Genomic DNA, 25,747 nt, shown 5'->3' on the forward strand with positions numbered 1-25,747 from the left:
TACCTAAACACCGCGTAATCACTAATCCCCCAGGTGATGTCTTGAACACCATGACTAACTCACCCCCATGACAATGTGGCGTCTTAAACACCGTGACGATTCCACATGTCAATCAAAACAATGAGTGGTGTCTTGAACACCGCGACAATTCCACTCCCATGACAATGTGGTGTCTTAAACACCGCGACAATACCACATGTCAATCAAACCAATGAGTGGTGTCTTAAACACCGCAACAATACCACTTGTTACTTAGAATGTGGTGTCTTGAACACCGCGACACTTCCACATTCATACTACATAAATAAATACATTATATACGTACACGCATAATTATTCGACTCACCTTAATACCAAGATGATGATTATGCACTTCCGAAACTTCAAAGCAACGTACCTAATACATTAAGTACACATTCAATACACAACTTGTGGAACTAATCACAATACTTACACTTGAGCATTTAATGACCCAATTGCATTAAATAACTCAACTACACCAAAATCGCCCATAAATGGCCAAGACTCATCTTTAATCACTAAAGTTAGTTATTCAAAGTCTACTAACTTTAACTAACACCGACTTAGGGTATTTCATACCCATTTCGCCCAATTAGGTCAACCATTACTCATTTGATCCGTTTTAACACTTAGATTCACAAATCAAGTCAAACTAAACTCATTAACAATTCTTTCATCAATTTAAAAGTGTAATAGTGACTAACAACACCATTTGACACTTACAACCTCAATTCACAAGACCAAACCCTAGGTTATAGTCATTTGGGTTTTCCTTACATCAACATAACCCAAGTTCACCCATTTAACCCCCAAATGGGTCTTACAAGCCTCTAATGGCCAAACCCTAGCCATAAATTAACTAAAACTCAAAATACGGAGTTAAGACTTACCAACACTATCCACTCGTAGCTAAGAACGAGGAGAACAACTTTAATTCTTGCTCCAAGGATTGATTCACAAATCTTCACTCTCAAATCTCACTTAGAAATCAATTGGGTTTTATGTTTTGAGAGTAAATGGAGAAAGAAAATAGAAATGAAAATGAATAAAGTGGATAAGTGGTGGAGATTAAATGCTCTCATCAGATCTACACGCGAAATTACCAAACTACCCCTAAAACTCTTTTAAATTAAACAAGATTCGGAGTCAGCCTGCCAGAAACCTCGCGGCGCGACCCCGATTGCCGCGGCGCGTCGAACAACGTACAAATGTGAGTTGTTTAAACTCCTCCTAACTCAGATTCTAGATATTGGTCGCGGCGCGACCTTCTTCCCCGCGGCACGACATATAAAGGAAAATTCGACCCTTCTTAGCATGCCTCCTGACTCTAGTTTGCTTGAGGTGACGCGTCGCGGCAATGGTCATCGCGGCGCGCCATTAGCCGTGGCCTGACCAGTTTCTCGGCAACAAACTAACAATTAATTATTTGACTTGTACGCTTCGTTCTCGCTTCCTATACACGTCTAAAGTTCATCTTTAAGTCTCACATGACTTAACGTCAACAAAAGCCCTTGCATATGCTTATATATGCATATATTCTATATATATATATATATATATATATATATATATATATATATATATATATATATATATATATATATATATATATATATATATATATATATATATTCACACATCAACCAACACAAATTATTTCATTTCATCACATAAAGAACGAATTGTAAGCGTACAAACGATTAAGTATGTACCTTTAGACATGTACGGGAAAACGGGATGTTACATACATCAAACTTCAGGGGGTAAAACATAAATTCTCTTACTTAAAATAAAAACTCTACCCAAATACTTCGACACCCCTATCTTCCTGTTCGCCGCGAGTTAAATTCCACCGACCACACCGTTAATCTCAAAATATTTTTATGAACAAAACGAAACTAACTACGTTCGAAACGGACAATTTTTTTAAAAACGCTAAACACAACGACATCTCGTATCTTTCCGCTCGCCGCGAGTTAAATTTTTTCGACAACAGCGTCAGACTCGAAATAATTTTATGAACAAAACGAAACTAACCACGTTCGAAACGGACACTTTTTAAAAAACGCTAAACACAAGGACAGCCTGTATCTTCCTGCTCGCCGCGAGTTAAATATTTTCGACAGCACCGTTAGACTGGAACGAATTTTATGAACAATACGAAACTAACTACGTTCGAAACGGACACTTTTTAAAAAAACGCTAAAGACGACGGCGTCTACAACGGCGCTAAACACATGGGTTGTTTTCCGTTCTGTAAATACATAAAGCTACGTTAAGTATGAATACGCAGGTCGAAAGCCCCGCCGCATCGCGCGGGCCGGATTACAACCTTCAATTCCTCAAGCGTAAAACACGTAAATTCATTATTCTATTAAATAACTACCACACAAACACTTCGACAGTCCATAACTTCCTCCTCGCCGCGAGTTAAATTTTGCCGACAGCACCGTTAAACTCAAAACATCTTTATGAACAAAATGAAACTAACTACGTTCGAAACGGACACTTTTTAAAAAAACGCTAAATACAACAACAGCCCGTATCTTTCTGTTCGCCGAGAGTTAAATTTTTCCGACAGCACCGTTACACTCGAAAAAATTTTATGAACAAAACGAAACTAACTACGTTCGAAACGAACACTTTTAAAAAAAAAATGCTTAAGACAACGACATCTAAAACGGCGCTTAACACATGGGCTGTTTTCCCCTCTGTAAATACACAACGCTACGTTACGCCGAAAGCCCCGCCGCATCGCGCGGGCCGGATCCCGGACTAGTTCTAACCTAAAGTTTGATTCGACGTGAGACCCAACGACTATGAATGTGAGGTCGTCGAGACTAAACGACCACATATAACTCAAAATAATCATTAAAATGATAACTGATACGTTGTAGCATTTTGTAAAACGAGATACTATCATTCATATAGGGAATAGGGAAGTGTAGACTTCATTTTTAGCTAGGAATAGTATGGCGTTACTGGAACAATTTCATATTCTTGTCGGTTGGTTATATAACGGCCCAAAGTAGAAAATCTTGTCAAGAAACAACTGGTTACGTTTTCTTAAGGTTTGCATTCAGTTACTCGTTCTCAGAAAATGTTCCATGTCAATTAATGTGGAGTACTGCAGTGTCTAGTTGTGATAATTTATCCGGAATATATTCCCTGTTAAATGGAGCAAGTGTTTTGGAGAAACACATGAATTATTCTTGCTTCGTCGACATATCGTTTGTTTGGTCCCGTTTGTTTTGCCATCTTAGTTTTAAAAGTGGACATGCATGCATTCCATATACTCGATGCAAACTCAATGCATAGATACGCATCAAAAAATCTTGGTCAACACTTAAGTCATGGTCTTGCGTTAACTCGTGTTCGCACCATTTGTCTGTGAACTGGTGCAAATTCAATGCTCGGGTACGAAAAAAATACCAGGCATGCACTAAGATTGTGGCTTGGAGCGAGTTCACACAGAATTTGTGAGAGTTCGGGTGAACGCATGGTGTATTTTGATACAAAAAATTTAAGAAAGGGTGATTCTTTTTTTTTTTAAAGTGTGTTTCATCAATTTCCCTAATTTTAAACACCATTTAGCTGTATAATTGTATAACTGAATACCGTACTACGTACTAATTGAAAGACCCGTGAAACTACGAGTTTGTTGGATAACAACTAATAGGTAATAACAAGGTTGTAAAAGACGCGAGTCAGGGACGCTGCGGTCGGGACCTTGGAGGACAAGTCGGTCGAGACAGGGACATAACGGGAACGCGTGGGGCGCTGACCAACGTTGACTTTTTAAAAAAGTTATACTAAATATATATTTATATATAATATTATATAGAAATCGAATCTTAACATATAAACTATATTTACAATAAGATGAATGTTTAACAATTATTAACAATACTAGTGAAATGACCCGTGAAATTACGGGTTTGTTAAAGAAACGGTTTCACAATGATGTTTTAGGTATTAAGTGAACGTAAATGTTAAAGTCATTTAGTTTAATGTCCCGTGGAACTACAGATTCCGCCTAAGTAACTTGTCGTTTTTACAAACATATTACTTCGTAATATACTTAACTTGGTCAGAATAAATGAACTACATTTATTCTCCCACGACATTCTTCCAATTTTTCTTGTCATAAAAGCTTACATTATAGTAACATTTTATTGAGACATGTGGTTCGTATAGATATGTAGCGTAATTAATCCCGTAAAGAGAATCCATATAATAATAATAATAATAATAATAATAATAATAATAATAATAATAATAATAATAATAATAATAATAATAATAATAATAATAATAATAATAATAATAAATTTTGCTCTAAAATTGAGTATTTATTTTTTTAATACTCGTAATATATTAGTAATAACAAATGTCTCTTTAATTTTTTTATAAAAAAAAAAATAAATCCAATTATTATATGAAGGTTGTACAATATGCTTCAAAGTTTGTACATGTGTTCATGTGGTGTTATGTAAAATATTGTACATTTGTTTTAAAGTTTGTACATATGGTCATTGTGATGTTTTGTCATAAGGTTGTATATAATGCTTCAAATATTGTACATATGGTCATGAAGATGTTTTACCATAAGGTTGTACAGAATGCTTCAAATATTGTACATATGGTCATGATAGTATTTTATCATAAGGTTGTACATAATGCTTCATATATTATATACAATGAACATGTTAATATTTTTATTAAATATAACTAATTATTTTAATGATATAATCATGAAGGGCTTAAAAAAAATCTTTTTTTTTTGAATTTTTTTCAAGCTTAAATATTCCTTATTTATGACATTATCATTTAAGAGATTTGTATGATCCTATAGATAAGATGCGCTGATAATTTTATTTACTTTTTACCTTGGTCAGCATTTTCATTTTTTTTACTCTTTTACATTTTACTTGGTTAATAAATCAGCTATTGACCTACAAGAAGTCTTGCAACTTAACTCAGGTTTTTAAGATTTTATTTACATTTATTAATTATGTGTATATTATATATAGATACATTTTGTAACTGAGGTAAAAGCCCTCGATTAATACAGCAATATATCTCATATATAACTATTTATATGATTTATCGTTGTAACATTTATTTTGTCGATCTAATTGATAATTAATGAGAGTTGATTTTTTTTTCTGAAAAACATGAAATAAATAAATAAGTAAATTTAATTTAATTAGTAATTAATTAGATTAATGACATCACCTTAAGGGCTTAAATTTTTTTTTCTTTTTCTTTTTAATTTTTTTAACAAATAAGTTAGCCTAATAATGAAATTATCGTTATAGGATTTTAATAGAAACTATAGATTACAAATAAAAATACAATATTTTTTTACTTTGACCGACTTATCCAACTTTCACTGACTTTTTACCGTTAACCATTTTTTCAGCCAAGACGCGTCGGCCAATAGCCGACTTTTGCAACACCGGGTAATAAACTATAAATTAATTATATATACAATAAATAAAGTTACTTACTTTAATTTATTAAGGAATTAAGTATTTAAATTTAAGAAATTTTGAATAATGTATGTGTCTAAAGATATGTGACAATGATATATAATCAAATATTTAAATATCAGATAATAAAATAATATTCCAATATATATATATATATATATATATATATATATATATATATATATATATATATATATATATATATATATATATATATATATATATATATATATATATATACCCGTTACAAGAATTTCTCCAACAATCACCAAGCTTCAATACAATTCAAAACATAAGACATCTTAAATCCAGTGACTCAATCAGTGTTCTCATCCATTAATTTATCTAACTTACAGTTCAAAATTTGTTCAATAACTATCACACGGCAGAGTACGAACTATGTAGCCCCTTATGCTCTAACGCGCAAGCTAAAAGCCAACTTACAGAAAAAGGGTCCAATTTGTCTAACTTAAGGTTATTGATGTAAGTCTCTAAAGTTCATCATAATCAACTAGAGAACCAAATTTGTTTAGAGGCAAAGTAGTTTTCCAATTATTTTTAAAATATTCATTATCACTATAACGTGGTCAGAGCATATGTATCAATAACCAAAAGCCACACGTAGTAAGAGTAGTGGCGAAGTAACATACTGGTTGCCTTCAATGTTTTAGCTAGGTTGGACCTTTAAAAAACATGCCTTTGCTAAGACAAATCCTAATTCAAGATTATCGTCTAAGGATTCTTATGCAACAACTGGATAGTTTCATACATCTAAAAATCGGAATTCATCCTCTCTCGGAGAGGATCTAAATATATAATCAAATAAGTAGACAATAATGTAACTCCGTAACTGTCCCCCTTCAAGATTAATAAATTCAAGCCCTTCGTAACTAAGCAAGCTAAATAGTCTACGCTAAATGGTATCCAAAACCAAAAGAATAAATTAAATGGAGATGCGGGGGATCGAACCCCGTGCCTCTCGCATGCAAAGCGAGCGCTCTACCATTTGAGCTACATCCCCTGCGTTTTCATCTTTTATACTCAAGATCCTAAACCTACTAAATGAACCATATAAAGAAATAAAGTTATCTAAGTATATGTTTTCCATTAGTTAATTAACAATGGTTACAAAATACGTAGTTTTACTGTAATCTAAGCTGTTGATCATCACTTTCAAAACTTGAGTCCATTATGAGGGCCAATGATCAGATTGACAAATAAACTTAGAATGTTTTCATAATTCCGGATACCTGAAAGGATCCAGTTTCATTTATTTACTCGTATAGTCATATGTATTGTATATGGAAAAATCAGACAATTTCTTTAGTCACACCCAAGATGTTTTTTGGGGTGAAAAAGATAAAGGTCCGAAAAGGTAGCGCGGTTATGAATCAGATTGGTGAATATAGCCAATACATACAATTTCAACAAATTATTTTCAACCGTTCTACATGACTCATTTACTCGATCTAGGAATATAGCCAATACATACAATTTCATTGTATTCACATGATACATATTCTTATAATGTCTCCAGGAGTTTCAGAACAAAAATAGACATGCAAAACAACTTATTTTTCAAGAATATGTAAAACCACACACAGATTAACATTGGGAAAAATATCTTAAAACCACAATAAATAACACACTTGCAGAAAAAAACAGAACCAATCAAGGGAGGAAGTAACCAACGCCAACATTCAGGTAGCTACTTCAACTTGAAGTACAGAATCAATATGATGGCGAAAATAAGTAAGGCGACAATGGAGCCAATAATCCACTTGTTTCGATTCATCCTTCTTGAAATATTGGTCATTATCTTTTTACTCTTGTTAACGTTCTCATCAACTCCATAAAGCTGAAATATACAAAATCCAAATGATTACGAAATATTAAACTACGAAATATAGAGTGAAAATTCGGTATTTTTTTAATTTTTTACATTTCCATGGGCATTCAAGAGAGACTCTCGTTGTTGATGAAGATTTTGAAGAAGTGAAACACCGAGTTCTTCAGTCTCCAACATGGTCCTTCTACTATCCCTAACCGTGTCACTTGATTTATTCAATCTTTCGGTTGACATTAATAATCTTGCTCTTTGGTCAGCCGACACCTGTCACGTTTGTTGGTCATAGATATAAAATAATAAAAATGCTGATAAGTAAAAAGATATATATATACTTCCCCCTTGATCATACCAATATATATATATATATATATATATATATATATATATATATATATATATATATATATATATATATATATATATAGTGGTAGGATCAAGGGGGGAAGTAACCAATCGGGGGGAAGCGGGGGGAAGCAAAAAGTTTTTTTTTTTTTTTTTTCGTTTTTTGAAAAAACTTTGTTCACGAACATTTTAAAATTGGATGAAAATATGAACATTTAATAAAGACACTTTGTGATAAATGTTTTTATTTTGGCGGGAAAACGCTCGAAGAAGTAATATATAACAATTATCGTGTTTTTCGAGCGTATGTTGAGGTTTTAGATATTAGGGTTTATAGGGTTTAGACATTAGGTTTTAGAAATTTAGGGTTTAGGGTTTAGGTTTAGGGTTTAGATTTAGGATTTAGATTGAGTTTTTAACACGAACGGTTTAGAGTTTAGGGTTTAGGGTTTGGTGTTTTGGGTTTAGGGACTAAACCCAAAACACCAAACCCTAAACCCTAAGGTTGTATTCTCGAGTTTTTCTTTTAGCGGAAAAGAGTGGAGAAAAAAAGGGATGAGAATGTTTTACTATCCTTCCCAATTCGTCCAAATATGGGCGGAGAGTTTTGGTGACAAAATATAAAGGTAATATACTTCCTAATCATCTCCCCTCCTCTCATTTCCGCTAAAATTTAAAACTCGAGAATCGCTGTTATTTTTTAATCTATCAATCTCCTCTCCTTTCCATCCTAAATAAATCTCGAGAATACAGCCTAAATCAGGCTAAATTTTACTTCACAAAACACGAAGGTAAAAAACGTTAACATTCTTCACGATCAATATTATCTTGAATGTGTTTTTTGTCGATCGTTTTCCCGCCTAAATAATAACATTCATCACGAAGTGCCTTTTTTAAATGTTCATATTTTCGTGTGATCATGATGCCTGAAAAAAAAATTCCAAAAAAAAAGAAAAAAAAAAAATATTTTGTTTCCCCCCGATTGGTTACTTCCCCATTGATCCTGCCCCTTCATATATATATATATATATATATATGAAGGCAAGTTAGCAATCATACGGAAGCTGCATCCGCCATTCCTGACTCCAACAATTCATCTCTGGCAGCCTGGTTTAAGTTAGTTGATGCAATTCGCTTTATTTCACTCTTCAGATTATTAAGATCCGATTTGTATTCTCTTAATTTTGCAAGAAGCACAGCTTTTACATTTGGCGGCAAGCTTCTTGCTTCATTATCCATTTTCCGTATCTGAATTAACAAAGCCAATATAACAATTAACCATTTAAATGTACATGAGAAGAGCTATGGGACAACAAAAATAAATGAATATAATACCAGAGCCTCAGCTTCATCAATTCCAGCGTTTACTTCAGAGATTTTCTGCTTCTTTTGCTCTATAGAAATAGTTAATAAACATCAATATAATATTCATTTTGGTTAATATCATATAAACATCATTGAGCCCCACAAAGGTTGCAACTTTTCTTCTGATATCGTGAAAATGTTTGTTAAAATAGAGAGAAGAATTCTACTAAGAAAGTATCGACTAAGGGGCTGTTTAATTTTTACTTATTGGGCTGGATTGAGGGAACATCTTATTCGGCCACCACAAATGATGTTTACTTGGGACTTAATAAATTGAAGGTGCTGACTAGACTGCTTTTTCGGTCACCTGTAAAAGCTAACTTGTTTGGATACAGCTACTTTTCTCCCAAAACTACCCTCACCTTTATCTTCTTTCTTTCATCTTGTGGGCCTTATGTCTATGTTTATCTTAATTTTTTCCTCCAATCGAATGAGTAGATGTTCAACAGTACAAGAGAAATATTGTGCCCGTCTCTTCAACTTACCTTTTTACAGGCAAGTGTTTTTAGGTTTTCAATTTGGGAGTTTTGTTTGACAAAATTATCTACTATTTAACTGTATATTTTTTAATTCAATTATTAATGGACAAAATCAGCGATGTTAAACAGAAAATCTAATATGAAGTATTTATTCCCAAGTGTTTTGGTTTGGAAGTGCCTAGGTTTTGACAATGTTGAAGCAAGAATGATGTTCATCCTGTTTGTTGAGCGCTAACAACCTAACAAGATGCTACAGAATCAAAAGAGGGAACAATTTGGAGGGGATTAAAGGTGCATTTAATCACCATAAAAATAATATAGTGTATTTGATATCCAAAAGAGGGAGTTTTGTTTTAGTTTTGACTTAAAATTGGATTTTAATAGCAGCCAACTATTTCGTTTAAGAGTAAAGTAGTAACTTTTATCATTTAGACGATTTATTGAGCACACAAAGTAAACATGAATGTTTATTCACTGATTAATGCATAGAGTCATACCATATCTATAATGTCATCTTTATCCATATCGATCTTAATGAGAAAAAAAAAAAAGTAAACAGCCCCCAAAGTAAATTTGAAGGATCTACAACTTTGGCCATATCCAAATCTGACCATGCCAAAAACAAAAGATAAACTACTACAATAATTTGAATAGCTTAAAATATATCAACTGATCATCTAAAGTGACCATCCATCACCTCAAACCGATCAGCATCATCCTATATTGCCCAAACTCCTTCTAATAACATCAAAATCATAAATCACATATGTACACCACGATTTTCTGTGTTTTATATAAATAATAAGATATTGTTTAATAGGACAGTTATCGTTGTGGCAGAACAATGACATAGTCTATTCCCATAACACTAAATTCTAGCAATCTCATACCCACATACGCCTTTAAATTATTACGTTTAGTTGCTCAAACAATAATTATCACATCTTCATGTAGGATGCTCAAACTTCACATCTTGTACATATTACTTCCTAAGACAGCCAACTGTTTTACCAATAGTTAAATTAAGGTGGTATTTAGGTCACATTTAAAAATTATTCCTGACCATTTAACCCACACACGGAGTCATCTATCACGAATGGTGGAACGGACAACCCAGAAATTGATATTTTGTACAGTTATACATTTGTTGTGTTTAATAAATGAAGCCGGGAATTAATCCTGACAGATTTTAGTCAAAAATCATAAATACCATCCCAACATTAATCATAGCTTAGCTAACGGGCTATAACATAGAAAGTCTTATCTCAAGATATTGTTATCCATTAATCTCGAAATTTCGACAAATTATGCTATAGCATAGTTATAGTGACCTTAAACTGTTCTTTTTTGTACTCATAAAGAAAGGTCAGAGAGGTCAAGCAACAAGGGCGAATCTAAGTAGAAGCCAGTGGGGTCACGGGACACACCACTAGTTCGAAAATTTTTATTACAAAATAATATTCAAATTGTATAGGACACCACTAAATTTAACTGAAGGACCCCGTATATTTTTAGAATTTATAGTTTTACACCATAAATTTAACTACTCGGACCCCACATATTTTTGGAACTAAAGGTAAATAACCACTGAACTAGCATTCGAATAGATTAGTACTACTAGAAAAAAATTTGGGACCCCATTGAATTCTGATCTGAATCGCCATTGTCAAGCAACCTTCTTTAACGATTTCAAACCACTAGACATCAAGACAGATTTACACAGTTATTATTATTGTGAATAAAATTAGGGTTTTGAATCACCTCCATCGAGTAAACTGGCAGATGTACACTTTTTAGACAGAGTGGCAGAGAGGTCGCAGTATTGGCGTTCGAAACCTTCAAATTTTTCACTCATCTTCGATCAAAACTACAAATTGATTTTACAAAATCAAGACATAATAACTATAATCAAAATCTAGATCAACGGATTGATAGATTAATCATCCAACAAAACGTTGAACGCGTGTATATACATAATACGAACCTGAAAATGATCAGAAAGAGTTCAGATGGTCGGCGAATTTGGAAGACTACGGTGGTCGCGTCGATGTGGCAAATTTCAATTGAATTTCTGTAGCGTTTGTTTTGGTTGTAATTGAAATTGAAAATTCAGAAAATGGGTAAAAAAAAGGAAAACAACTGATTTAACGACGGCACGTTGACGGAGCCCCATGTTTTCTTTTTTATTTTTTTTAAAGGAAATAAATTAAGAAAAGAATATTGGTAACAATATGATTTCTCTCTCAGAAATCTATACTCCACACATTAAAAAACAGACTACAAAAACAACAAAACTTAAACCCATAAAATTAAAATTTCAATCTCTATCTCTACTCTCTACTATATATAATAACAAACATAAAAATATAAAAATAGGTCATCTTATCAAAAAAACAACTAATCCTAACCTTCCATCTCTAATTAACCTTTGAATCTAGACAATTGAAATTTTCGTATCATGATTATGACCTCATAATATTCAAATTTAGCAATATTGAGACTAAAATACCCCTAGACATTAGGAAAAAGGACGGGATGAAAAATAGAAAACATGGGTTCTTCAAAATTCAATTTAGGGTTTCACAAATTCACTTTCATTCACCACATTCACTAAAGAAAAACCTAGCTTTCTTTCAAAATGCTCGCCACTAATCATGATTTTACCCACAAGGCTGATGATTTCGCGATTTACATATATGTGATTTTGGCATCTCATTATTGAAATTAGGGTTTTTTGCGGAACAAAATGAAATGACCCGTTCATATAGATTATAAACGATTCACAATAGTTGATTACATTGCGAGATTCTGACCTTTAAATGATACATTTTACAAACATTGCATTCTTTTTAAAAGACAACTTTTATCTCAACGAAAGTTTACAAATATGCATACCAATAATACTATCATGTTTCCCAAATATGATTGACTAATCTGTCATTCATCTATCAACAATCTTTTTGAACCCAAATGATTTGAATGCAACGTCTTTTGAAATATGTCATGAATGACTCCAAGTAATATCTTTAAATGAGTATATGCACAGCGGAAGATTTCTTTCATACCTAAGAATAAACATGCTTAAAAGTGTCAACCAAAAGGTTGGTGAGTTCATTAGTATATCATAATCAATCATTTCCATAATTTTAATAGACCACAAGATTTTCATATTTATAAACAGAATCCTCTCGTCTGCATAAAGATAAAATCATTCATATGGTGAACACCTGGTAACTGACCTTAACAACATGCATATAGAATATTCCTCAGTATATAGCGCGCAGCTAATATACAAAAATTCGAATTACTAAAGCATATCATTTTCCAGTATGAGGGGAGTTAGTGCCCGTAGATCTACCTTTAGGATTCGCGTCAATTATGGCCATTATAACGGCTCCATGCCATTTTCCAGCATGAAGGTTGTATAATAAATACTAATTCTTAGGTTACCAAACTAAAAAGTGGCGATATTCGGTCTAATAATTCAACCATAGAATGTAGTTTTAAGTACTTGTGTCTATTTCGTCAAACATTTATAAAAACAGCGCATGTATTCTCAGTCCCAAAAATATATATTGCCAAAGCATTTAAAAATGGAGCAAATGAAACTCACAATTCTGTATTTCGTAGTAATTATGCATATGACGGCACTGAACAAGTGCAAGGTTGGCCTCGGATTCACGAACCTTTTATTAAATATATATATTTATATGTTGGTCAATATCAGTCTAACAATTTAGGTCAAGTCGTAGTGTATCACAATCCTAATACTCGAGATCGATATGCAAAAGTCAAAAAAAGTCAACTTGACCCAAAATGACTTCCAAAATCTATACACGTTTATTATATAACTTAAATATAGTCGTTTATATATTTAAATATATTTATCAGATTTTATTAGAGTAAATAATACAAGTCATTTATTAATAAAAAAAATTTATATTAAAATTTATATATGATAAAAATATACTTTTATATATCTCAAGTAATAAAATTTATAAAGTTCACTCAATATCATAAAAATATAGTGATATGTATTATTAATGTAATTATATTACGTGTGGTAAAAATATCTTTGTATCACATATTTATTTAATAAAAATAATATTGATAATAATAATAATGAGTAAAAGTTGTATTATTTTGTAATGATAATAATAATTATTATTATTCTACTAATAATAATAATAACAATATTTATTTACTAATGATGATATTAATTATAATAAAATGATAATTTTAATCATGATAATTTTAATAATAAAGATACTTTTTAATATTAACTGTAATAATAATAATATTTTATATAAAAATAATAATTCTATTCAAAATGATAATTTTTAATAATATTACTAATATGATAATAATAATGATATTTTATAATAACAATGATATTTCTATTAAAAATGATAATTTTAATAAAAAAATGATACTTTTAATAATAATAATAATGATAAAAATAATGAAAACGATATTTTTATCTAAATCAATATCTTACAATATTTTAATTTCATTATGATACTTATACTCATTATTTCCTAATCAATTTTATAATAGCTTTTAGTCCTCTTTTTTATCGCATTCATAATAATAATAATGATAATAATAGTAATCATAATAATTAGATGATACTAATATTAGTTTTAATGATAATGATACTAATAATAATAATTATAATAATACTAATGATAATACTAATAATTATTATAATGATAATAATAATAATAATAATAATAATAATAATAATAATAATAATAATAATAATAATAATAATAATAATAATAATAATAATAATAATAATAATAGTATTAATAATAACCTTAGTGATAATAACGATAGTATTAATAATAACAATAACAATAACAATTTTAATGATAATACTTATATTGATAACGATAATGATAATAATAATAATAATTATTAGATAATAATAATAATGACGAGAATAATAACGACGATAGTAAGAACAACAACAACAACAACAACAACAACAACAACAACAACAACAACAACAACAACAACAACAACAACAACAACAACAACAACAACAACAACAACAACAACAACAACAACAACAACAACAACAACAACAACAACAACAACAACAACAACAACAACAACAACAACAACAACAACAACAACAACAACAACAACAACAACAACAACAACAACAACAACAACAACAACAACAACAACAACAACAACAACAACAACAACAACAACAACAACAACAACAACAACAACAACAACAACAACAACAACAACAACAACAACAACAACAACAACAACAACAACAACAACAACAACAACAACAACAACAACAACAACAACAACAACAACAACAACAACAACAACAACAACAACAACAACAACAACAACAACAACAACAACAACAACAACAACAACAACAACAATAGAATTAATGATAATTCAGTTGACCATATCTTTTAATCCGTTCATCGAAACCATACGATTTTTAAATGAAAAGTTATTAATTTTTCGCCAGCTTTCCAACGACATGCATATCATATACCTTATCTTAGTAGCATATGTAACAAATTCGTGATTTATCATAAACTATTTAACGACAAAATTAAAGCATACAAGCATGCATAAACATATATACTCGAGCACTAGGCATGGATACACTATCAATATATCAAAGATAAGATATGAATGCTCACGTATCAATATTGTGATTCAATATTGCAGAAAAGTACGTAGACGCAACGGAACTGATAAACGCTAGGTTGACCTCACGAACATTACCCATATCCTCCATAGCAATAACCCATAATTTCCTTAGCTTTATCCCGCTCGAAAACCCGTTTTGAAAATAACTCGAACATAACTTCATCGTAGTATTTTATGTATACTACTAATAATAATAATACTAATACTACTAATAATATATATGGATTAATAATAATAATTAATATAAATAATAAAATAAATACGGAGTAATATGTAGGTAGAGAAATTGAGAGATTTTTGATGAATGAATTTGGCCGAACAAATTGAGTTTTATAGACCCGACCTGGAACCCATTACTCCGCGATCGCGGAGGGTTCATGAGTAAATGGCCCGCGTTCGTGGAGCTGCTCTTTACAGCTCATCCGCACTTAAATTTTTTGCCGACGGTTTATAATATATATATATATATATATATATATATATATATATATATATATATATATATATATATATATATATATATATATATATATATATATATATATATATATATATATATATGTGTGTGTGTGTGTGTGTGTGTATGTGTGTGTGTGTGTGTATATATATACTTAATTTATATAATTATTTATATATTATATTATATTATATTATATTATATTCTTGAGCATAGTTAATTTGTAAATTTAGTTCCGATGAATTGTACGTTGAAACTCAACTTATGTCCATGTTTCGGTTTTTCGAACGTCTTTTCGTACGCTTAGAAAACTATCACTTTACCTTTCGCGACGTGTACCTTTATCAATAATTAGACTTAATCATCGATAAACTATATTACCCAAAGTATAACTTATACATTTAAGTGTTTTTGTCGTTTGTTTCTTAAAATCATCGTCTCGTTATCTATTAAAGTATATTAATAATATTGGAACGTTTTATATCTAAATTATGTTCTTTAAACAAAACATTTTAATAATCAAAATTCTATTATATCGAAAACGTTTTCTTACATTAAATATTATGATAGTTAAATAATTAACTTATCAAGAGTCACGAGGAAATTATTGTAAAACATGCTTTGAAAATTAAGCAGAGATCTCCACTAACTTGTCTAACTTTCGATACTTGACACTTTGTTCTCACTTGTATATCACTTTACCATTTATTCCGAATATCGTTAAAAGGGAAAGATTTCTTAAATCATAGTAGACCTCACGATAGAGACCCGTAACCATAACACAAAGTATCTGATAATTCAATCATTTGATAATATCTTTTAATTCCGTCGATAAATATATTAAACATATATTGAATCAAATACGTTCATGTAAAGTATTATACATCTAATATTTTGTTAACGTTTTCAAGTTATAATATATACATATATAATCATATCCATTTATATAATGGTTCGTGAATCGTCAAAAATTGGTCGAGGTTAAATGAATGTATGAACACAGTTTAAAACTTTTGAGATTCAACTTAACAAACTTTGCTTATCGTGTCGGAATAATATAAAGATTAAGTTTAAATTTGGTCGGAAATTTCCGGGTCGTCACAGTACCTACCCGTTAAAGAAATTTCGTCCCGAAATTTAATTGGGATCGTCATGGCTAACAATAAAAATGTTTTCATGACGAATATGAGTTGACAAATAGATTTTTATCATCATTGAGTAATATGGATAAAATAATTTGTTTATGTGAAGAGTACAAGTGAAGCTATTGTAGCGACCCCGACAAATCGTCAAGTAACGGCGTCGACTACGTAGGTCCCATTACATGGTCATAAGTCTTTAAGACAACGTTTGACCAAAATATGTCGCATTCATTTCAATGTAAAAGGGTGTTTCAAGTTTACAAAAGAAGTTCGACGGCTAGTTACATTACAATGTTAAACGTACAATTGAAACCTATGCGACACAATTTAAAAGTAGCCAAAAAGATACTCCCAATATGCATGTATACTCGACATCCAAGCAAGTATCAAAAGAGTGCAGAAGCATGTATCACTTAAGCATTCAAAACCTGAGAAAAACATAGAAGAATCTGTCAACGAAAACGTTGGTGAAATCATAGGTTTAGTAAGTAAAATGTATTGAACCACAAGGTTCTTTATGAATTGCTTAACCAAAATCGTTCACATTCCAAAATAGTATTTGTATCACGAGCACCCAATTATCAAGGCTTAACTGAATCTTCCCTCTGAATTTTTGAATTTAGTGTTAGAACTTACACTATACATTGTTGAAATTATATTTCATTCACTAACGGTAGCGAACTGTCTGAATGAGGGTTTGTTAAACCCGTATGGCCACACAACATAATTACACGCTTACACTTACACCCTGCAAGTGGAACTAATGATAATTGGATTGAGGACTTTTGTTCAAACTCGTATGCATCTTTGTATTCGTATTTGTTCACAATGTAAAAGCATGAAAAGTATATAAGTATGAAATATATGTGTTTCTCAGCCCACGATGTAAAGAATAAAAGTGATTGAAAAAGTGGGACTATGATCTCACCTTGAGTGCACGTATGTAAAAGTACTTCAACATGTAAACGTGTGCAAGAACGAATGCTAGTCTTGACCTAGACAAGTAGGTTTATATCAATATCGGTAAACACGCTAGGTTAAAGTGTTCAATTAGTCCTATGGCTCGTTACGACTCGAATATATAGCATGTGAAGCAAATTGTCAAGTTTCATGCAAGATACAAGTATAGAATCATGTTAGAAAGGTTGCATAATTAATTGGTTAAGTTTGACAAAAAGTCAAACTTGGTCGGGTCAAAGTCAACGAAAAAGTCAACATGTTCGGGTCGGGTCCCGGACAAATTTTCTATGCTAATTATTCATATACAAGTATATTAAAACAAGTTTCATGTGAATCGGAGGTCGGTAGCTAGTCAAACATTTCACGTGAAATGGGTCCAAGAGGTCAGAATCTGGCCAGGTGATTCTGCGCGCCGCGCGGGGATGTGGCGTGCCGCGCCACTACCTGGGCAGAGAATTCTGGTCAGTTTTTCCAAGTGTGCACGAACCAAAACCTTTTCTAACACAACACTTGACCCGCAAACACTTATAACGCCTATCATACATCGTTGGAAAGGTATTTTGACGAGGAATGCAACTAAACACATCTCATCAATCAAACTTCTACTTGCAACAACCAAAAACCGCATCTAATGCTTAACATTAACCGCATACAAGTTCATAAATGCAATTCAATGATTCGGGCAACTAATTTACATGAATGATATGCCGTTTCGAAGGTAATCAAGCATACAATCTAACTAAACACTTACCAATAACATTATCAAGCATTTAAAGCATCAAAATTCAATTTACTTCTATCAAACCCTAACTCAAAATCACAATTTCAACAATCTTGCATATGAAACTAATCTATGTCAACCTACATACCAATTTGAAGCTAGTGATGTTAGGAACACAATTAAATCATGAACTTTCATCATTAAACAACATATGAACACCTAAAACTCAAGATTAAGCAAGCATTCTTTCAATATGAACTAGTTACACCAAAATAGCAAGAACAAGCATACAAAACACATAATCATACTAGACTTGAGCCATAGACACTAATTAACAACCTTTTAACTCAAAAATCTCAAGAACACATAAAATTAGTGATTTTAGAAAGTTACCCAAATTTGATGAAATCGGTATGGAATCGAAGAGGAGATCACGAGGAGTTCAAATATGTAATTTGTTTGGCCCGAAGCTTGATCGATTGAATATGGATGAAGATTTGCTTTTTGATGAATTTAGAGAAAGAGTGGAAGTAATTAGGAAAAAGAGAAAATGAAATGGAAATTGGTGGGGAGGTGGTTGACTTAGTCAAAAGGCTAGTCACCACTTTAGTGTTTTGGCGAAACTAGTCCCTCGAGTTCGGTTGCGGGTGCGTTAAATTACCTAAACATGATAATTTAAAACGCGTATTAACGGGAGATGTTATAAACATATAACGGAGTTTTAAATAGTTTAACGGAAAAGTAAACGGAAAAAGGCGGGATGTTACATTACCTACTCCTTAAAAGAAATTTCGTCCCGAAATTTAGTTGGAAGTAATAGTCGATGTCTCTTACTCGAGACCTTACGTTGTCAATGCTATGAATAAGTGAAGATACGTCCTTGGGCATTCTCATGAACTTTGACATTCGGGATTTCACGTTGTATTAAGGCTTGATTTTACGATCCACAATTTCAACCGGTTTTCCCACGAAGGGGAGTTTGTCATCAATAGTAAGTTTATCTAGAAGGATAGCACGTTCCTGTTACGCAGGATACGTCTCTAAGTTTGTTACACGAAATGTAAGGTAAACGGAAACTTAATTGAGTCGGAAGTTCTAAACGATAGGAAGCGGTTCCAATACGCCCCAAGGTTTCAAAAGGTTCGATATTGCGGATATAGCCTTTCTCGATTTCCCAAAATGGATTACACCTTTCCAAGGTGCGGTTTCTCAATATTACGCGGTTACACACTGGGATTTGTGAGGTTTTCCTCTAAGTTTGGTATGACTCTTTTGGGCGACTACGGGTCGTCTCGAGCCCTTCTCGGACTTGGATTATCTCAATTGTTGTTTCTTGGATGAGTTAAGATTCGGTGTTTTGTTTGCCACATGCTTTGGTCCAACGAATAGGGGTATGACATTAGCGGTCATATAGGGTTTCGGAAAGTGCGTGTGAACACACGAGTGGTAACTACTGTTGTAAGAGGGATCTACTAAAAGCGACCATGCAAGTTTGAAACATGTCTTTTAAAGACGTAAATCGTTCGTTTGTTCGGTTCGTCTGTTTGTGGGTGGTACGCGGTACTCATGTCTAAGCGGGTCTCCAAGGTTTCTTGTAAAACTAGAGGCGAAACGAGTATTTCGATACGGGATAATTGACAAAGATACTCCGTGTTGGAATAGAATCTCTTAGGATATGTTTGAACAAGTCAGTTAGGGTTCGAAAAATGTTCGTTAGGACTATTCACCCTCGTGGCGAATACTAATGTAATATGAGGAATTTCTCTATCCATGGAGAAATGTTACAAGGAGCTTCTTTAAACGGAAATGCGAGCGATAAAGATAGGAGTGAAATGAGGACTTAGAATAGGATGAGCTTGCATCTCGAGGTTGCCATAACGTGCCTCTAGTTGTCAAAAGTTGAAGTCTGAAAGAGAAACGAGATAGTACACGTAGTTGTATAGTTCGGGGTTGAATAATAGTTGGCCGATTATCAGAAACACAAGGGCGTTAAGTCAAAGAAGAGTGAAGTATCGTTGGATTGTGTGTTATCTTAATTTCCAGTAATATCAGACGGTAACGGTGAAATAACAGAGGTATGTAGTGTGGTACGTGATGACGAGAATATTGATCGGATCCACAATTTAGTATTTGAATTCTTCGTGCAAAATAACGAATTTTCAGTTTTCCTTTATTTCGAGTCGAGAGAGTATGCCTTTCAGGCGTTCAAGTAGAATTATTTCCATATTTGAGTTCCATCTGGTGCTATACGAATTAAGCTAGCAAGGTTGGTGTGAATAATCACGTTCAAGATTCGGGCACGTAGAGGTTTAGATTTCTACCTTAATGTGTTATCGAGGGTAAAGAACAAGCATCACGAGGAAAATTCGAAATTGAATCCTTGGTAACAACCGGTGAGATCTAAGATTTTACGAGTATAAGTCTGAGTTGGGAGAGTTCCCTGATTACGTGTGGCTTGATTTCGAGATTGGTTGTAATGCCTCGACCATTAGCATCATGGTCTAGAAAATTGGACTTTGTTCAACAAAAATTTCCACTCGGAGAATTTGGTATAGAGTTGCTCTTTTCTCAACAGTTCGAGCGTAAGACGGTAAAGTTGTTCGTTTTCCTTCTTCACTTGAATAGGTTAAGATAACATCAATAAATACGATAACGGATTTGTCTAGATAAGTTTGTATATGCGGTTTAGGAGGTTCATGAATACGGACGGAGTCCTAGAATGGTACTAAGATAGATTTACAACTAACGTTGCGAGTTCAAAAATGGCTTAGGAGACATCGTCACCGGAACGGATGTCGTTTTAGGACGCACCCGGGATTCATGCAAAAATCATGAGGTCATGGATACAAGGAAGAGGGTATCGGTTTCCAACCGAAAATTACTTAGTTAGCAATCATCTAAACACAATTGTAGGGAAAATAGTTTCTCCTTAACGAATAGGTTTTGAGCTCCTTAGTTCTATAGGTGTCAAGTCGAAATTCTTAACGTATCCCCTCCGATAAAATTTATAGGCACACAATATTTCCATCAGTCACTTAAATTACCTAAGTAGGGTCTAGGGGAAAAGGTGGAGTGCAAAGGGTACGAGTCAAAGTCTTGGTTATAAAACGTCTAGCTGTAACCGAATTGAATAAGTATGAAATATACGGTTGGTTGTGAAGAAACGTACCCGTGACTAGTCCATCGTCGTCTCGGGCATCCTAGGTGTCGATGTTGGAAGTTCAACGGCGGGTGTTGGGGTTGATTTTCTTATTTGGGCACGCACTCCTAAAATGACCCGGTTGGCCACATTCAAAACAAACACCCGTCTTGGGCGCATTGGGCTCCTTTTGAGCGACGGGAGCGGTATTCCTACAATCGTGGGCTACATGGCCACTTCTTTGACACTTCAAGCAAAATGGTTTGCCACATTCGCCTAAATGATGTTTGTAGCACTCGTTACAATACGGTAGGTGTCCGGTATAACCTTTCTTGCCATTGGGGATGAAGGGCTTCTTGGCGAGGTTGTTGTAATTGCTTGATTGGGGGGCTTCCCATTTTCTTTTGTTGTCACCCTACTTATCCTCGGCTTTAGGTGCCGGCACTTCAATCTCGTCCACTGTTTCAATCAATTGACGGGCCATATTCAAAGCCTCTTGGTGGTTAGCGGGTTTGGATGACATTACTCCTTGTTTGATGCTCTTGGGAAGACCATCCATGTAAAGTTCAACCCTTAGAGACTCGGTACTCACGAGATTTGGGCACATCAAGGCTAGCTCAGAAAATCGTTGATTATAGGCCTTTAGGTCATTCCCGACCGCTTTTAAAGTTCTTAGCTCGTGTTCAAGTTTGCGGGTCTCTTCGCGCGGGAAGTATTCGGTGATCATCTTTCCTCTTAAGTCGACCCAAGAGAGAGCGTGGGCTTCGTGGATACCCACCGATTGTACATACGTATTCCACCATGTGAGAGCGAGACCGGCGAAGGTGTGAGTGGAAAATCTAACCTTGTCTTGGTCCCGACAACCGCTTATGCTAAAGACGGCTTCCGTTTGCTCAAACCATCGGGTGAGCACTACCGGTCCCCCGGTTCCATCAAAAGTGTGAGGTTTGCACCCCATGAAGTTCTTATAGGAGCACCCTTCGTTTGAATTACCGGCTCCATTGTTGTTGTAGTTGTGATGATTGTTATTGTTATTGTTGTTGGAAGAGTGACCGGCCATGGCCGCATCCACGGCGGTGGCTATCATTCGTTGTAGAGCTTGTTCGGGAGTTTCGGGAGGAGCGCGTCGACGAGCCATTGTTCCTTCAAGACACAAGAATATCGTTGGTTAGTATTCTCAATAACACCAACCGTGATATGGAATAAGGATAAAGAGAAAATTTCCTTAACCCGCCTTAAATTCTTTATGTCATAATGTAGGAACGTCCATGTGAACCACCGTAATATAATCCCGGAAATTATATTACCCTGATTCACATGTGCATTTAACATTACTTCATAAAGTCAAGGTGGCGTGTCAATCAAATTTAACAACGTGATATCAAGATCGAATAAGAGTTAGATATGATAGGAGAGTTCGAGTATAATGCACAAATAGTCAAGTAGTTCCTACTTCAGTCTATATGCCGGTTGTAGTCTAGATTCACTAATGTACCCTATGACTCGGGGTCGACACCAATGAACTCTAAATCCCTACAACCAACGCTCTGATACCACTTGTAGCGACCCCAACAAATCGTCAAGTGACGGCGTCGACTACGTAGGTCCCATTACATGGTCATAAGTCTTTAAGACAACGTTTGACCAAAATATGTCGCATTCATTTCAATGTAAAAGGGTGTTTCAAGTTTACAAAAGAAGTTTGACGGCTAGTTACATTACAATGTTAAACGTACAATTGAAACCTATGCGACACAATTTAAAAGTAGCCAAAAAGATACTCCCAATATGCATGTATACTCGACATCCAAGCAAGTATCAAAAGAGTGCGGAAGCATGTATCACTTAAGCATTCAAAACCTGAGAAAAACATAGAAGAATCTATCAACGAAAACGTTGGTGAAATCATAGGTTTAGTAATTAAAATGTATTGAACCACAAGGTTCTTTATGAATTGCTTAACCAAAATCGTTCACATTCCAAAATAGTATTTGTATCACGAGCACCCAATTATCAAGGCTTAACTGAATCTTCCCTCTGAATTTTTGAATTTAGTGTTAGAACTTACACTATACATTGTTGAAATTATATTTCATTCACTAACGGTAGCGAACTGTCTGAATGAGGGTTTGTTAAACCCGTATGGCCACACAACATAATTACACACTTACACTTACACCCTGCAAGTGGAACTAATGATAATTGGATTGAGGACTTTTGTTCAAACTCGTATGCATCTTTGTATTCGTATTTGTTCACAATGTAAAAGCATGAAAAGTATATAAGTATGAAATGTATGTGTTTCTCAGCCCACGATGTAAAGAATAAAAGTGATTGAAAAAGTGGGACTATGATCTCACCTTGAGTGCACGTATGTAAAAGTACTTCAACATGTAAACGTGTGCAAGAACGAATGCTAGTCTTGACCTAGACAAGTATGTTTATATCAATATCGGTAAACACGCTAGGTTAAAGTGTTCAATTAGTCCTATGGCTCGTTACGACTCGAATATATAGCATGTGAAGCAAATTGTCAAGTTTCATGCAAGATACAAGTATAGAATCATGTTAGAAAGGTTGCATAATTAATTGGTTAAGTTTGACAAAAAGTCAAACTTGGTCGGGTCAAAGTCAACGAAAAAGTCAACATGTTCTGGTCGGGTCCCGGACAAATTTTCTATGCTAATTATTCATATACAAGTATATTAAAACAAGTTTCATGTGAATCGGAGGTCGGTAGCTAGTCAAACATTTCACGTGAAATGGGTCCAAGAGGTCAGAATCTGGCCAGGTGATTTTGCGCGCCGCGCGGGGATGTGGCGCGCCGCGCCACTACCTGGGCAGAGAATTCTGGTCAGTTTTTCCAAGTGTGCACGAACCAAAACCTTTTCTAACACAACACTTGACCCGCAAACACTTATAACGCCTATCATACATCGTTAGAAAGGTATTTTGACGAGGAATGCAACTAAACACATCTCATCAATCAAACTTCTACTTGCAACAACCAAAAACCGCATCTAATGCTTAACATTAACCGCATACAAGTTCATAAATGCAATTCAATGATTCGGGCAACCAATTTACATGAATGATATGCCGTTTCGAAGGTAATCAAGCATACAATCTAACTAAACACTTACCAATAACATTATCAAGCATTTAAAGCATCAAAATTCAATTTACTTCTATCAAACCCTAACTCAAAATCACAATTTCAACAATCTTGCATATGAAACTAATCTATGTCAACCTACATACCAATTTGAAGCTAGTGATGTTAGGAACACAATTAAATCATGAACTTTCATCATTAAACAACATATGAACACCTAAAACTCAAGATTAAGCAAGCATTCTTTCAATATGAACTAGTTACACCAAAATAGCAAGAACAAGCATACAAAACACATAATCATACTAGACTTGAGCCATAGACACTAATTAACAACCTTTTAACTCAAAAATCTCAAGAACACATAAAATTAGTGATTTTAGAAAGTTACCCAAATTTGATGAAATCGGTATGGAATCGAAGAGGAGATCACGAGGAGTTCAAATATGTAATTTGTTTGGCCCGAAGCTTGATCGATTGAATATGGATGAAGATTTGCTTTTTGATGAATTTAGAGAAAGAGTGGAAGTAATTAGGAAAAAGAGAAAATGAAATGGAAATTGGTGGGGAGGTGGTTGACTTAGTCAAAAGGCTAGTCACCACTTTAGTGTTTTGGCGAAACTAGTCCCTCGAGTTCGGTTGCGGGTGCGTTAAATTACCTAAACATGATAATTTAAAACGCGTATTAACGGGAGATGTTATAAACATATAACGGAGTTTTAAATAGTTTAACGGAAAAGTAAACGGAAAAAGGCGGGATGTTACAGCTATCACAAAAGAGTGAAATGAGAAAAGTAAAATTTCGTCATATCTTTTGACGTAGATAGGGTTGATTTCTGGAGTACAGGGATTTAGAGAAAATTTTTGTACTAAGATTTGATTCTTCGGTAATTAAGGAAATTAGGATCCTCTTTGGTTAAATGCGATAGTCTGTCACGATTGCTTTGTCTGATATTTCACTATAAATT

General features: G+C 33.6%; 1 protein-coding gene and 1 non-coding gene across 2 annotated transcripts; both read right to left on the reverse strand.

The window, feature by feature from the left end:
* Window positions 1-6,464: 6,464 nt before the first annotated feature.
* On the reverse strand, window positions 6,465-6,537 carry TRNAA-UGC (transfer RNA alanine (anticodon UGC)). Its single transcript has one exon. It is a non-coding gene; the product is annotated as a tRNA-Ala (tRNA).
* A 533-nt stretch (window positions 6,538-7,070) lies between these two features.
* Window positions 7,071-11,406, reverse strand: LOC139847700 (vesicle transport v-SNARE 13-like). Its single transcript, XM_071837425.1, has 5 exons — window positions 11,313-11,406; window positions 9,043-9,101; window positions 8,767-8,955; window positions 7,459-7,629; window positions 7,071-7,374 (listed from the first exon to the last, which is right to left on the reverse strand). Exons 1-5 carry the CDS (start codon window positions 11,404-11,406, stop codon window positions 7,225-7,227), a joined length of 663 nt encoding a protein of 220 aa, XP_071693526.1. The 3' UTR covers window positions 7,071-7,224.
* Between the last annotated feature and the right edge of the window lie 14,341 nt (window positions 11,407-25,747).

Source organism: Rutidosis leptorrhynchoides, chromosome 5 (genome assembly GCF_046630445.1).
Source record: "Rutidosis leptorrhynchoides isolate AG116_Rl617_1_P2 chromosome 5, CSIRO_AGI_Rlap_v1, whole genome shotgun sequence".
Lineage (NCBI taxonomy): Eukaryota > Viridiplantae > Streptophyta > Magnoliopsida > Asterales > Asteraceae > Rutidosis > Rutidosis leptorrhynchoides.